Source organism: Exophiala aquamarina, assembly GCF_000709125.1.
Source record: "Exophiala aquamarina CBS 119918 chromosome Unknown aczIA-supercont1.16, whole genome shotgun sequence".
Lineage (NCBI taxonomy): Eukaryota > Fungi > Ascomycota > Eurotiomycetes > Chaetothyriales > Herpotrichiellaceae > Exophiala > Exophiala aquamarina.
In genome coordinates this window covers 449,092-464,455 of record NW_013550572.1, presented here as the reverse complement: position 1 = coordinate 464,455, position 15,364 = coordinate 449,092, and the positions used below count along the sequence as shown (strand labels likewise).

The 15,364-nt window shown below is 49.4% G+C and overlaps 6 protein-coding genes across 6 annotated transcripts; 3 read left to right on the top strand and 3 right to left on the bottom strand.

Annotated features, from left to right (window-relative positions):
* Positions 1-1,293: 1,293 nt before the first annotated feature.
* Positions 1,294-2,311, top strand: A1O9_11222 (uncharacterized protein; the record flags this gene model as incomplete). Its single annotated transcript, XM_013399941.1, has 2 exons — positions 1,294-1,351; positions 1,536-2,311. The coding sequence occupies 2 exons, from the start codon at positions 1,294-1,296 to the stop codon at positions 2,309-2,311; spliced, it is 834 nt and encodes a 277-aa protein (XP_013255395.1).
* A 258-nt stretch (positions 2,312-2,569) lies between these two features.
* On the top strand, positions 2,570-4,336 carry A1O9_11221 (uncharacterized protein; the record flags this gene model as incomplete). The annotated part of the gene is made up of 6 exons (XM_013399940.1): positions 2,570-2,894; positions 2,965-3,145; positions 3,200-3,259; positions 3,359-3,402; positions 3,450-3,605; positions 3,657-4,336. The coding sequence occupies 6 exons, from the start codon at positions 2,570-2,572 to the stop codon at positions 4,334-4,336; spliced, it is 1,446 nt and encodes a 481-aa protein (XP_013255394.1).
* A 1,930-nt stretch (positions 4,337-6,266) lies between these two features.
* A1O9_11220 (uncharacterized protein) lies at positions 6,267-6,795 on the top strand (the record flags this gene model as incomplete). Its single annotated transcript, XM_013399939.1, has 2 exons — positions 6,267-6,383; positions 6,445-6,795. The coding sequence occupies 2 exons, from the start codon at positions 6,267-6,269 to the stop codon at positions 6,793-6,795; spliced, it is 468 nt and encodes a 155-aa protein (XP_013255393.1).
* A 662-nt stretch (positions 6,796-7,457) lies between these two features.
* A1O9_11219 (uncharacterized protein) lies at positions 7,458-9,630 on the bottom strand (the record flags this gene model as incomplete). Its single annotated transcript, XM_013399938.1, has 3 exons — positions 7,458-8,679; positions 8,843-8,965; positions 9,014-9,630. The coding sequence occupies 3 exons, from the start codon at positions 9,628-9,630 to the stop codon at positions 7,458-7,460; spliced, it is 1,962 nt and encodes a 653-aa protein (XP_013255392.1).
* A 744-nt stretch (positions 9,631-10,374) lies between these two features.
* A1O9_11218 (uncharacterized protein) lies at positions 10,375-11,593 on the bottom strand (the record flags this gene model as incomplete). Its single annotated transcript, XM_013399937.1, has 5 exons — positions 10,375-10,565; positions 10,637-10,729; positions 10,827-10,998; positions 11,077-11,361; positions 11,426-11,593. 5 exons carry the CDS (start codon positions 11,591-11,593, stop codon positions 10,375-10,377), a joined length of 909 nt encoding a protein of 302 aa, XP_013255391.1.
* Positions 11,594-12,018: 425 nt separating this feature from the next.
* A1O9_11217 (uncharacterized protein) lies at positions 12,019-15,165 on the bottom strand (the record flags this gene model as incomplete). The annotated part of the gene is made up of 3 exons (XM_013399936.1): positions 12,019-12,878; positions 12,928-13,140; positions 13,188-15,165. The coding sequence occupies 3 exons, from the start codon at positions 15,163-15,165 to the stop codon at positions 12,019-12,021; spliced, it is 3,051 nt and encodes a 1,016-aa protein (XP_013255390.1).
* Positions 15,166-15,364: the final 199 nt, after the last annotated feature.

Sequence of the window (15,364 nt, the reverse complement as noted above, 5' to 3'; positions counted from 1 at the left end):
GCACCTTACTGGAAAACATGCTGCTGTTTTGAAGCCCATTGTCTTAGGTAGCCATCCTCTACGTCGATTTTGGAGGCGACTTTCCAGTGTCTATTTTCTGGAGTATGCATTTGCTCCAGAGAATTGTCTCCAGCTTGCACATATGTGACGGATTCATCACTGAAAGCTACCGGACTGTCATCATCCATGTCGACAGATCAAGAAACACCTGTATGTTCCATTGTAGGTTGCCGGCAGTTGCGGGCAAGGGTTGTATAGGGTTGACTTCTCTATAGAGTTCGTGAATCGTGCTCATCTCATTTCCAAATAGACCGAGAGGCAGGAAGGAAGGAGCAGATACAAGAACGACCTGGGAGGCTGATAGCTATTGTCAGGCGCATCTACACTCGGGCAATTTGGGGCGCATATAGCCCATGTCGTGTAGCCTGCGACGAACTGACCCGCGAGCCCCGCGCTGCATCTTTGCAATCTCACTGCAGGGCGTGGAGTACCTTTCGTGTTGACAGTCCGCCAGTTGACTCGGCCAAGATATGTCACATATGACCTATCATCTAGGACTCAAAGGTGCCAGGAAGACCATGGGGCAAGGAAAAATACGACGGACGGCCCAGGAGACCACATGCAAGGAGAAGGCAGACTGGTCGGGCCGCAACCATGGCCACGTTGCCTGCTCTAACCTCATTTGAAAATCCGGCTCTGTTATTCTCAGAGAAAGGAGGTGGGGCGCACTGACTTATTTTGATTTATTCGCGGATCTTGAATCCCGATCATCGTTCAATCGAGAGTCAAGACCAAATCCAGCACAGAAAGATTGCCCTTGACAGTTTGCTTCATTTTTGATCACAGTTTCCGGCCAATTTCGCCGCCCATGGCTCGAACCGAGCAAGAACCTTGACCCTTTTGTGCCTAGGTCGCATTTCAAACAGTTCTCAGCCTTGGTGCTGCCTTCTCTAGCCGTAACCATGAACCAATGACCTGTGCAGTATCAGTGTATCAATTCTCGACTTATGCCTCATTTTCTTCGATCCTTGAACCTTGAGTTTGAACCTTGAGCGCCTTTCACATGTGCGCTTTAGGCCATGTTGGCCCAAGTTCCCAATATCAGGGTATAAAATCGGAGGTTCCTGGGGTCTCTGCTGCCAACCACCGTCAGCAGGTCGCAAGTTAGTATTTTCGCGGCCTCAGACAGACTCCCCGAAACTCTACCAAAGGCTCCTTACTCTGCCCTTCAATAATCCAGTATTGTACCTATTCCCACGTGGAGGAAGGGAATGTCGGCAGCATCTTGCAACAATGGATTTTGAAGATTTTGATACCAAGTACGCTAAAGCATTTCTGGCAAACCCACAGGGTCAGACATTAGAAGCGACCTTGGAGTGATCTTTGAAAGCGGAATCACAGATAGTGTTGACCAGCAACAAATAATCCCAGAATTATGTGAGAGAAGCTGGCCCGAGTTTATGAATAAGCATACAAACGAAAACAAAGAATACGCGCTTGAGATACTACCGTCAGAACCCGACTACTATAACCAGGAAAAATCGCTACAAAGCCAGATAGAAGACATGGGAAGAGCCGAGGTGCTGTGAGTGCAGCCAATGGCAAAAGTGAACCCAAACACTCCGAGCGACCAAGTGGACAACACTCTATTCCAAGCCGTATACGAATAAATTCGATACCAATTCTGAAGACGTTGAAGAGTTTGGATGAACACATCGACGCAAGCGCGTCAATGGTGATGATGCGGCCATTCAAATTCCTGGTCTATTACGATCTTCAAATCAAAGAATCGATCAGGCTTCTGGAACAACAGGTGATGCCGCCAGAGACGAACATGCTTCCTGTTGGTTCTGAGAACGGATCTTTCCTTGAGTCAAGGCCTGTGAGATACGACGAGTCATTTCTAACCGCGGAGAGGGAAGTCCGCCAAGGGACACTTGAACACATGCGATGTCTGATCATTTTCATGGATCGGTACATCAGGCCAACCTTGTGTCGCTTGGAAGACAAGTCCAATACCAAGATACAATTTCTCGACCTTTGGTACATCTTCAACCCAGGTGATGACATACACATGCCATTGAGGGTTCAAGATACTTCTGTTACTGTTGACGCGATAGCAACCACACCAGAGACCTTTCAAAGCCGATATAATCAGTTGTGGAGAGTAACTGGTACTAGTGGAGGGCGTCCGAACTTATCAACTGCTCAAAGCCGCAATATCAGCCTTAGATCAAACCCATTCAGAGTTGATTGCTATTATATCGATTTCCATGACAGGTACTTTCGGCCGACCGTTCACACGTTCTAGATAATGCCTTTCAAAGGCGAACGTGACATCACCTCCCTAGACTATTACCCGGCAAGATACATGGAAGTTGCTCAGCAGAAGGACACACTAAAAGCCCAGCTGGATAAAGGTAAGGTGGTGTTTGATTCAATGGCACGTTCATTCACCCCTTTTTTTCTACTCGGGGCCTACTTTAATGGTACATCCTTGTGGTTGCCGGCTACAAGACGGCCCGACCATTCAAGAGCATATTGAGAGTGAGGTCATCGTTGATTTAAGATGGCTCTGCGCAAGTATTCTTCGTGGCAGCCGCAGCGAGAGCCCTGGAAAGATCCTGTGATAGAGCGACGTGAGTTGCAAGAAACATTTCCGGTGCAGTACTGGACCGACCAAAGGAGAACAAAGCTCGAAAGTACCGAGTATGATCAAGTATACAATGACTACTTCATCGATAGGGAGAGAGCAATCATATTCAAGAACAATGAGCAGATATTTGCTCCTATCCCTAGTGGTTGGCTCAGTAATGAGAGTATGGTTCCGGAGAAAGACATCATGTTATATCGCGGCCGTGTTTTTGCGTTCGTTTTGAGAACGCGTACTTTCGGTAAGTTACCACTGGTCAAAAGGTTTCCCTAGCAATACTTGTTTCACCAAAAGCTCATCAATGTCTCAAGCTCCACTTTGGCTCTGGGGCCTCCAACCGATCAAAGCAAAAACTGAAGGCCTCGATAACCTCCAGCTTAAAGACAACACATTCACGGATACATTACAAGCTTTGGTCAAAACTCACTTCATGCAAAGACAAACTCAGCATTTGCCAGATTTTGAGTATGATATTGTTCGAGGCAAAGGTAAGTGCCGCGTGGATTGTGTTGTCGGCGAGGGTTCAACTAAGCGAAAATCAGGGAGAGGCCTCGTAATTCTGCTTCACGGAGCGCCTGGACTTGGGAAGACCTTTACGGCAGGCATGTACTTTTCCGCGACCCTAGGATAGAGATTCTGACCGCCAGGATGGGGGTAATCCATGTAGGCACTACCGACGTGGCTAACGGTTTACTATCTAGAGAGCGTGGCGGCAGCAAATGGAAAGCCACTCCTTCAAATCACCTGTGGTAAGTCATCCTCGAGATGGCTAAGTTATGAGGTTGACCCTTTTTAGGTGATCTCGGATTGAAGCCGAATGAGGTTGATGCAGCTCTCAAGGAGACCTTTCATTACGCACAACATTGGAAATGTGTTCTTCTCCTCGACGAATGCGACATATTCCTCACACAGCGGAGCAAGACCGATGTGAAACGAAATGCCCTCGTTTCCAGTAAGTCGAACGCGTGAGGTATGAGAAGCTCTTGTTGCTGACATCGTCTAGTCTTCCTGAGAGTCCTAGAATTCTACACTGGCGTATTGTTTCTCACGACGAATCGAGTGAGAGCCCTAGACGAAGCAATTAAATCGCGAATCACCTGGATCTCGTACTACCCGCCGTTGAATTGGACTCAAACAAGAGAGATCTGGAGGACTAACATCAAGCGTGTGGAGAAAGGCAACAAGAATCTTGACCTTGACAAGAACGGTATCATGAAATACGCCAAGCAACATTTCAAGATTAGCATGGCGGAAAACGCAGTCTGGAACGGGCGGCGGATCCAGAATGCCTTCAAAGTTGCATTGGCTCTGGCTAATTGGGAAGCGTACAGCAAGGAGGAACAACTTCAAACAGAACAGCTGACCCCAGTGGACGACGACCATCACCCTCGCTCTATATTGTCGGCAACACATCTTAAGGCATATGCTACAGGAACTCGGGCTTTCGATGGCTACCTGCAGACAGCCACCGGATTTGCTGACGCAGATCGTGCATTCCATGCAATGGAAAGAGCCGATGATTATGAGCCTGAAGAAAATATCCCTCTAGCCTCACCTGGAGGAGATGGGAATCAATTCCCTTCATTCCTCTCCTCGCCACATGAAGACCTGAGAAGAGCCTCGTCGATGAGCCTGGTTCCACCTGTTGAACAGGTCACGCTCGTGCCCCCAGTCCAAATTTAAGGCCTCAACTACCTGCCCGTTTATCGTCCAGCCAGTTGCTGCACCATCAGCGCTCGTCCACCTTTTCTCGACAGAACACAAACGGAACCCCCTCTCAGGCAGCTCAGCCCCGGCGAAGGTCGAGCCAATTGAACCATCTAGCCTCTCTGAGCCCCCCGGCGATCAAAAGACCGCCCAACGAGCATAGAGGCTCTAAGGGCCACGAATTGAAGAGACAAAGTTATGCGGAACCTGACGACGTCGGGATTGAAACTGAACAGACTGACTCCCATGATGAAAACGGGGCTATTGATGACTATTCCAGTTCTGAAAATTGAGTACTAAACAGGATCAGGTGAATAATTGTAAGAGCCTGCTTGACTCCAAGTCGAGAAGCTCATAAGAACGGAGACCTCCTCTCTCCTCGTGGCAACCCGTCAACAGCAAGACGGGAGCGAAACAGATTGCAGAATTTCAGGTGGCTAAGAGAATACATGACCTAGGGGCAAGGGGAAGCGCAGTACCTCAGACCCATGACTAGCTTCTATCCTAAACTAATTCAATCATAACTTGAACACTTTTGGTATGTATGGCTCCTTAGGCACGGGGTAAGAACTACTAACTTAGCCCCAGACTCCATGAGCCCACCGCAGGATGCCCGAATAGGCGTCCCAGATTCCTGGAAAGAGCAGCCTCCCGATTTGCTTCATCAGATGAATGAGCAGCGAGGGCAGTATTCGGGTCATGCCAGAAAATAAGTCGACTCAAATTGAACCATGATGTTACAAGAGGTAAGAGCCGGGAGCGCGTGATTCGAATCAAACTATTCGACTACTACTGCCATCCAACTGCCTTCGCTGACATTGCTGAGTCACTTGCGTGCGGACGACTGTACGATCAAATGCCGAGTGTCTGCGCACAATGACACAGGCCCGTCGGCAAGAAAATCTAGATCGCACCGGCCTTTGCGAACAAATGTTACTAGGACTATCTTGGAATGTGTAACATGTCTGTCTTGTTTTCTAACGGGTTTCCAAGCTGGGCATAGCTTACAACTGCACCTAGGACTCTTGCGGTTGCCTCAACGGGACTTTGATTGGGATCCGATGAGGTCGACTGGTGTCCTTTTCGAGACGGCGGCGAGCCAGGATGTGTCTTGTTGACCACTGACTAACTGAGAAGGACAATTGTATCCCACCCTGTGAAGTTGGGGTTTCATCAATTTCAACCCAATCGGCCTCAGGTTTTGCCTGACATGCAGCGACAATGTACGGTCCCAGCCGCTCTGAGGATCACCCAGGGCGACTTAGAACAGATGCTGAACAGCGTTAGACCTGGATGCGCTTAGTAGGGCTTAATCGCAATTCATGGCTCTTGTACTATACAAGGAAGACCAACAAAACGACGACGAATCTACTGTGCGCCTTGCAGACTCATCTTACGTCAGGATTTACCAACGTTCTCCTGACGAATTGCACCAGGTTACATCTTTTTCTTTTTCGTTGTAGTTTGAAATCCCTTATGTTTGGAAATGTATATAGACAACGAACCCAGTGGCGAAGCTGCCGACCAGCCGAAGCACCTCGTGCAGCAGGACCAAGTAATCCCAATAACTCTACATGAGCCTTTATCTAGCATACTCAATTGAGGAAACAGAAATGGCACCGATGTTTCATGCCCTCCCTCCGACGGACCCGAGGCATGGTGATGGATATTGGAATGCCCAGTCCCACGACGACACGCCGAGCTTAAAAATGTCGTTCTACGAGCCAGTAGGTCCTTCCTGTCGCAAGTACTGGGATATTCCATACAGTACTAATACGATGTTATATGGCAGATCATCTCGGAAACATCTCCGAGATCTATGATCATCAATTCGGGCCAGCAAAGGCTAGCAGCAGCCAAGTCACATGGAGACCATTCAGATAAGGCTCCAAGAGTGATCTTCAGAATGGAGAGTGGATCCTGCCCTCCAAGCAGTAAAACACAGGAGAAAGGCCGGCGCGATTCGACGCCACCAAAGACCAATTCTGAACCCAATGAGGACCTGCTAGAAAGCAAACGCATGGTACGTAGATTACCCCGATGCAACTTGTCCTGGATAGGAATCTAAAACTATCCCTCCGTAGCGACGGCAAGAGCAGAATCGATCATCGCAACGGGCCTTCCGGCTGCGGAAGGAAAGCCACATTCGAAGTCTTCGAGATAAACTGGGAGAGTTACACAATTCCCACCGGAACCTCTGCCAGTCATACTCCAAGAAGTGCGAAGAGGTCGACCAACTCAACACCTACGTTTCCGAGCTCACTACGGAGATACTACAATTACAAAATTCGCTCTCACAACCAGGCAGCGACAGCTTTCCTCTCGAGCTCAGTCCCGAACTGGACTTCTGCAGCGACGTTACGCAAATCGTGGACAATACCTGGCGGCCCGGGTGGGAATTCGAGACATCTGCGACATGGTTCCTTGGTCAATGACGCTCTACTATTTGTTCTACAATTTTCCTCCAGCTTCATTTGGATTGAGGCGGTTGACGACGAAATATGACGGGAGTATGGTGATGACCGAAGGCAACCAGGTGGCTTTCTAGGGCACAGCCTACTAGACCTCTGTAGATCTCATGAGTCACGGTAAAGAAACAGATTGCTGAAGGGAAAGTGCACGGTATTTCGACTCTGACCGTCAAGCATGGAAAGACTATCATCCACGCCGTATGGAGGACGGCGTTCCCACTTTCCTGCTTAATTGGCGGGCAATCTCCACAGAGAGACTGAAGTTCGAAGGGTACCAACTCAATGTATCATATAGTTCTCCAAGAATTTCAGCAGTGTGTGAATCAGAGGAAAGGTTTTTGACCAACAGAGAGGCCCATTAACTTCGATCCTTGTGCAGGGAAGACCTCAGCCCTTCGCTCCCAGCACTTACCGACATGCACTATTACCCGTCGAGAAGTGCTGACAAACAACCTGACGGCTGAAAACCAAGCGCAAATGTAAGCGGAAACGTAATGCATGAACGCTCATCTCAAGAAAATACTTGATGGTAACCAGTGAGATGAATGGCTAGAGGTCCTTCACGCAAAATCCTGATTTTGTTTTACACTAATAGAAACAAGGAAGACAAAGCAATTCTTAGTTCATTAGAACAGGACCGAACCCATGTCTTCTTCTGTCCGAAGCCTGTTAGCGGAACCTGAGGCTACTGCACCGGACAACAAGCCGGTCATGTCCCAGCCGAACAGGTCATAAGAATCGCTCAGTTGGAATTCATCAAAGTCGAAGCTGAAATCTGTTGGTTCTGGGAAGGCCATTGTTAATGATGCTTCGTCGCTGGTGTGTTGTTGCATTGTTGTTGATTCAAAAGTTGAAGTTGAAGGGATGGTGTCGCTCAGTTTAGCGATAGGGGCGCGAAGGGAGTTTGTGTTTGTTTCGCGGTTTTGGTTTTCTCGTATGTGTTCTTGCTGAGGATCATGACGCCGTTGTTGTCCCGATACTGTCGCTTCCGCTGGTGACGCAACTAGATCACTGGTATCTTGCGCTCCACGGCGTCCCAGGTAGGCACGAGTCGTGTTCTCCCCACCTATGATGGTTGAGATATCCGGAACCAATCGTTCGGCGTCCTCAGGAGAGCAGCCTTGGTCCAAAAGTGCCAGCATGTTCAGGAGAACTTTTCGCCCGTTGACTGCAACTGGGACGGGACATGCTTGTGCATCAACCAGTGCCAAGTCGGCCGTCATGGTCTCGATATCGTGTTTGAACTGTGAGAAACGAGGCATGGAGCGTTCAACCAGCAGAATGGTGACCATGGTTACCGCCACGGAAAAGATTTGATATGCTTGTGCGAAGAACTTCTGCTGCATCCCTGAAGACTGATTTACACGCAGCGTGCGATATACGGCCATGGCGTCTTCGATCGCGCCGAGGCAATTGCCCCAAGCAATGTTGTTGTGCTCGGCCAGAAACGGCCGGTACATGCGGATCCGCTGAGTGCTCACACAAGTTCGTAGAATATGATGTTGCCAGATGAGAAACTCGTATGAGGGGGGGAACTGATTCGCCTTTCCGTCAGCGTCAAGCTTGAAGAACCATGGAAGCTTCTCCATAATGTCTAAGAGCTGACGGTCTAGTTCGATCACGGCGTCGCGAGATTTGAATTGTGTTGGTTCAGAGACAAGTGCTTTATTGATGATCTGAAAGATTTTCGCTCGGTAGATGTTCATGCTCATCGAGGTCGGCTCGTCTACTGGTTTCGCGTGGACGAAGTCTGATCCAATGTCGATGTCGTTGCAGTTCAGAGGGAGAGGGACATTGGTGAAACGGACTTGAATCAAAGGGGGTCGTTCGAGGCATATTGATTGGAACCTAGAAAAGTAAGAGTTGGAGGAGGAATTCAGAGCCTTTTACGGATATAGGTGGGCCATTGATCTCTGCAACACTTTCCCGCTTTTTCAAAATCATGGATAAGTCGCATATGAGGAGGCTTAGAACGAAAGGATAGCAGTTTGCCCCCCCCTCATCAACTTACGTATCTGAGTCAACCAGGTCCCACCACAGCCGGTGTCTCATCTCATCCTTGACGTTCTTGGATGCCGCAGAGTCTTTGTCCAATCCTAGGACTTGAGCGTGCCGAATCGCCTGAGCCATACGACTAGTGGGCACTTAGTAGGAGTTTTCAGGTCAGGGTCGCATTACCTACGAGTTCAGCATCTCAATATTGTTCGTTGCATACCAATACAACTGAGTGATCGAGAAGGTCTGGAGCTGAGTCAGAGTGGGCTTTGCTTCATAATTGCCAGCCTGTAATGCTTGCAGAGAAGCATGGTGCCAGAGATGAGCCAGCTGCCGCACGGTACCCCCTTGCAGACCGACAAATTCAACCGCGTTGATGGGGATATACAAAGCGCTCAATGATATGATCGTGAAGAGCAAGGAAAGCCAGATCAGGTCTACATCTTCAATTCGCGCTTCCCACAGCCGTGCATACTCCTTTCGGAAGGACGGGATGTGTACGGTCTGAAATATCCAGTTGATGTGCTCGACAAAGTAGCTGAACAAGATGTCGGATTGTGTCCGCGTTGGAAGCAGCTTGACGAGAAGTCGCCTCCAATGGGCTTTTTGATTCGGTTGATCCGTTATACTCAGGAGCATAAGTGGGTCCAGAGTGGCAGCCGGTAATTGAAGGAGAGGCAAAGTCTGGGGAAACAGTATTGTTGGGTCCGAGGGTCTGGCTGGGCTGTAGTCTAGGCCAGGTGGAAGGCCGCCTATCTGCGCCGCTAGCTTAGATGTCATCGCCCGAGCAGCAGCAGACTCCATGTGGACGTGGCCGACCAGTTGTGCAGTTGTCTGACTTGCGGCACTAGGAGTTCCAGGATCCTCAGACAAGCCAATTTTACTGGCCGCGGCTGGATGAGAACGGGGATCTAGCTCATCAGGATCTATAGGGCCTGCTCCGGACGGGTTTGTAGTCTGCCGTCGAGACCTACCCCTCGATGGCGCTGGATGAAGTCGACAAATATCTTCTCGTCGGTAGCGGGAGCAAGTACCGCATGGGATCTGCCTATCACACCGAAGCTTATGCTGCCTACACGGCAGACAACTCAGAGGTTGTCGTCGAGGAGGCTTTCGCGACTTCCGGGCTGGCACAGTCCCAACTCCTGGTGTTGAAGGTGGAGTCGACATTGAGAGCTGACGAAGATGTGAGAAACCCGGAGCTCATTTTTTGACGGGGTCGGAGATGGACATTAAGTATGTCCTTCGGAGTTCTCGGAGCTGCCAAAAGTATCTCCCGGGAGCTGGTGGCTCATTTGGTCGGTTACGAAGGCTTATCAGTTCTAGATAGCCCGAAGACAACCGAAGGCTTGACAGAGGAGAAAGGCTGATAAGCGAAACGGCGGGGTAAAGATACCAGTACGGCATATTTCTAACGACCTAAAATGAACTGTGAACTTTCAGGGGCAATCCACTGGCGGCAAGCATTACGAGTAAAATAAATCATGATGCACAGAAGAGAAGATAGCTTAGCCTCTAATTCCGTGTATACTCTTTCCATCTCTATGGTCAAGACCGGAAATGGCCCCCGGATCCGATGTTGCCTTTGAAAGGCTGACTTTTCAGAAGTCCCTCCTCGACAATCTCCTTCTGATGCTGTACAAGTTCGTCGACGTCCCAGTTCACTGCCACAAAGCGACCGCGTAAGAATTCGGCTTCCTCACCCGCAAGCCAGACCGTAGTTGATCCAAATAATTCGGCTGCATGGCATCACCAGACTGATTAGTACCAAGGATTGCTGGGGCGAGGAGCAGGGAGTAGAACTGCCTACGAGTGTCCTTTGCGTAGATCTCCAGCTCTGGCCTTAGGACGCTACTCTTCGCCATGCCCGGATGGACGTTGAAGACTCTCAGATTGGAATATTCTAGTGAGAATATTAGACCATTTGGAGACAGGGCCAAAGCCATGGAATTCGATTGTCCTATACAAAAAGAAATCAAGATAGGAGAAAAACAACATACCAGCGTTCAACTGTTCAAGCAGCATATTCACCGCCAATTTAGACATTGTATAGGATGATTGTCCCGGATTCGCAAAGTACGAGGCCGCTGTGCCGGTATTGATGAAGGTGGCCGCTTCGTTCTGTCTTACCAGTTCGCGAGCAACAAGGAATGCACCTTTCGCATTGATCTCCTGTTCAAATGGAGAGAGTCTCCCATCAGTACTTCGTGCTCCCGCGCGGTGAACGCCTCAGATGTGTGTATTCCTCACAAAGGCACTCCACCACTCATCAACCGGCGCATCGCCAACATTGGTGACTGGGCCTAGAACCCCAGCAGCGTGCACAAGGACATCTACCTTGCCGTAACTCTGGGCAGCAGTTTCAAACAAGGTCTTCACTTCATCATAATTTGAGACGTCGCACTGCACAGCCGTTGTCTGAGTCGTGGATGACGAAGCAGCGATATCCGACACCACCTCGTCAAGCTGAGCCCGCCGCCGCCCAGCGAGGACAATAGCCTTAGCACTGGATCTTGCCCATTGCAGACAAGCCCCCTGAGCCACAGAGGTCAGCGTTTGTACCTTCGAAATAGTCTGGCTATGTCGTTGAGGAACGTACCTTGCCAAATCCGCTACCTGCACCAGTCACAACTACGACCTTATCTGTTGCGACCCTTCGTGCCCTGTCAGATTCTGGCGCAATGGCTGGATAGATGTCCCGGTGGATTGTTGGAGTGAACTGGAGCGCTCGAGTCCAGAAGTCGGGATCGGAGATGCCCAGAGCCATTTCCAGTATTTGCTGCTCCCTGTCTGTGCTTGACTAAGGATTTGGAAGCATTAAAAATGTTGTTGGTGGTATTCCTGATTACATACTACTCTAGAGCATAATGCCTGTCCGGTAATTGGGCGATGGCGATGCGTCCTGCTTGTAGTTTTATATATCAGGTTGCTGAATGAGATTTCTAGCGCGAGACTTTCGAAAACAAGTCCGAACGGAGAAGGGTAAGGCCCGCCAAGGGATATTCAGACAGACAAATCCCAGAAGAATCTTGGTATTGCCAACCGTCAGGGTTGACAACTGGAAGGTTGTCAACTGTCTCTACACAGGTGTACCTTTAATAGGTTCTTAAAACTGTACTTCGGTTCAAGTCTCTCAGTAGCTCGTTTCTGGCGTTCTTGCGACTAAAAAGACCATGTATGGTTGCGTGCATCTCACGCGCTTATTAACTGCATACTCCCGAACGAATCCTGCCGCGAATGAGTCGCTCTAGACTCGCGAATAACACTCAGGGGTTCTCGATAGACACCCAATGGTTTATAAGTGACATTGTCGAACCCGAAGGCCGAAGGTCCTCCTTTTCTTATCCCAGCCTCTGTCTTGCCCCAGATAGGTGAGCACGTAATTCCCAAGACGGTAACGACAACCCCGTACTTGTACTCGGGAATGCCCAAAGCCTTTCCAGTCTGAGCGTCCAAAACAGTTATCAGATCGGGAACTGATGCAATGACTTCCATTGAACTATCGCCATGGTGATGCTCTGCCAGTAGATTTTCATTCATAAATGGAATGCGTAACGTTCCACCTTCAACCACGGCAGAGATTGACTTGGAATCAATCGGATCACCTTCCTCTGAGGAGACAGCTTGAATGACAACTTCACCGTGCGAGTGGCCTTTGCATAGGCGTCTTTCGACTCCGATAATCTTACCGCGGAACAAAATTTTCGCAGTGGATGGACCTCCCACTTCATGCACGATTTGTTCCGCAACGGTGTTGATTGTGTTCGCCTTTTTTGCTCTGGCAATGCAGCGACCTATTCTCCACGCTTGGGACATTGTGTTCCTGATGCTCCATTTTTGTACAAGTTCAGTGTTTGTGGGCTTCGCCGCGAGACCTACATAGTAACCCATCTCGATCGCAGGCGCTCTTAAAGTTCGGTCGATAGCTTCGTCGTCTGAGGACTTGGTCATTATCAGCGCCCTACCATCACCGGATGAAATCGCACATGGCACAATCTGGTTGCTCTCGTGCACGGCGACTGTGACTTGCCACAGGTTGGGATATGCACGGCCTAAATCAATGTAAGCGAATCGTCCAAGAAGGAAGCCAATCCGACATACCCATCCAGTCAGCATCCACAACTGGTCGATCGAAATGCTTTGAGGAACCCATGCTTAGGGGTAACAGCCCGTTCGAGCCTCCGATCTCTAGACCTATAAGGGCATCAAAAGAATCTTGTCGGTAGTAGTCCATCATCTCCTTGATTGCTTCGACGGACTCATTTGCACAAAGTCTCTCCTGTGGAACTGCTGGAGAACCCATGTTTCCTGCCCCTGTGCCGTTGTTAGCTCCGACCAAAGGGTGATTGGGCTAGACTTACAGTATATGCGGGATTCAGATTCCAAATCGTCCACGTCCACGATACTAAATCTATATCCTTCATTGAGAAGTCGTTTGAGTTTAAGAGTCTCTGGATATGGTGTCCCGCCACCACCACAGCCAAGTACGTAACATCCGTCGCACAACCAATCCAGGTCAATGGTTGAGACCAACCATTCTAGCTTGCCGTTCTTATCGTTAGGCTGTATGAGCGGTATATAGGCGTCAATGTCGAAGTCTTCAGCTTCTACAGAGGGCCGGGAACATTTTTCGTCCAACACAGGCTCATTTTCGAACTCCAGGTCCTTTTCCTCCACAGGCATGTTACACAAGAGCGCCTGAATGGGAATGAAGTCACCAACAACCTTGACGATAGTCCTTACGCGGTTATCCAAGTATTGTAGGGGCAATGATTCCTGTTCTGATATCATTATGGTCGCAGGGTCTGCCCCATTGATGATCGCTTTCTCCGTGGCAAGAGTAGCAGCATGGGCAAGTGCCTCTTTGACACTGGTCCCTGAAATGTTCTGGATAATGTCGACAGTGGCACTGACTCTCGACATGGCCGCCCCAACAGCATTTGCAACATCATAATGAGGCGGCCGAATAGTGGCCCTCACTCCTTCCAGGTTATCCGTTGCAATGATCGAGCCACCCCCGACCATGATGAGGTCCAGAGGCTTTGGTGACGTCTTTACCAGGTCAATGACTCGCTCTAACTGTTTCTGGATGGATCTTTGTGCCTGCTGAATAGTGTTTGCATCCAGGGAACTTAGTGAGCTCAAAGAAAGGGTATCATGTCCACCGATCGCAGCCCCAGAAGCCATCGCTATGTCTGTTGCGGTAATAGTGTTCCCTCCAAAGATCAATGCCTTTTCTTTGATAGCATATCCGACTGAGTCAGGGCCAAGGGTAATCTTCCCACTTTCCTGTCGAACGATTGACCCACCACCGATGCCGATAGATTCGACTTGAGGCATGCCATAATTGACCCTGACGCCAGCAATGGAGATGTTGGCTAGGGATTGGCGAGGATATCCAGAGGGTAACAGGACACCTACATCTGCGGTAGTCCCGCCAATATCGCATACGATAGAAGACTCATTCATTGTATCGTCATTATATAGCCCACTCAGGTATGCTGCACCTCTCATTGAGTTTGTCGGTCCTGAGCAAAAGGTACGGATCGGAAGGCGAGCAGCTGATGCAGCGTCGATCAAAGTGCCGTCATTTTGAGTGAGGTACAGTGCGCATCGCAGATCGAGCCTTTTCATAGCGATACGAAACTCCGCGACTGTTCTTTGTGCAAATTTGTGGATTGAAGCATTGAGAATTGAAGCATTTTCTCTTTCCAAAAAGCCCAAGTTGGAAATCTCAGATGAGCATACGACACTCACGCCAGGTAATGTTTGTTGGATGATGGTGCGTACTCGATCTTCTTGATGGAATGTTCCATCAAGAGGCGAGAAGACACCACAGACAACAACTGCGTTAATTCCCCTTTCCTTGATAGTTGAACAAGCGTCGATAATCTGCTGTTCAACAATTGCCGCTTCTTCGCTGCCATCGATATGAAGACCCCCATCCACGAATGTATGCCACCCGTATATCAAGTTCTTCAACGAAGTGGGAAAATCAGAAAACGGAGGAATTTCTCTGGTGAAACACTTTGAGAGGCGAATGACCGCCACTTGCGAGAGATGGCGGTGGTCGTGCTCGATGATGGCGTTGATGAAATGCGTTGTTCCGATCGCTAGAGAGGAGATCTGTTCTAAAGGGACCTTTGACTCCTCGAGAACATGTCTGACTGCAATTTCTATTCCAGCAGTCACATTGGGTGAGGTCGTGGGAGTTTTGTGAGCGGATACCACGCATTTGGCTCTGTCCTGGGCGGTTGTGTCGACGATGACTGCATCCGTGTTGGTGCCGCCGACATCCACACCAATGCGATATGGGAAGTTGTTTCCAACCGAACCCATTGTGACGTCTAGAAGTGATAAGGAGAGGAACAATTGACAAAGTCTCTGCAATCTTAGCGCCTGATAGGAATGTGCTTCGGAACCTTCATATATTAGTACCACAGAGAAGACATCTTCCCCAGCCTGACTGCACGCTAAGATTATGGCCCGTGGAGGGAAACAATCTAGACAGGAGTTTGAGCAGTCTGCGCGTGTTGTC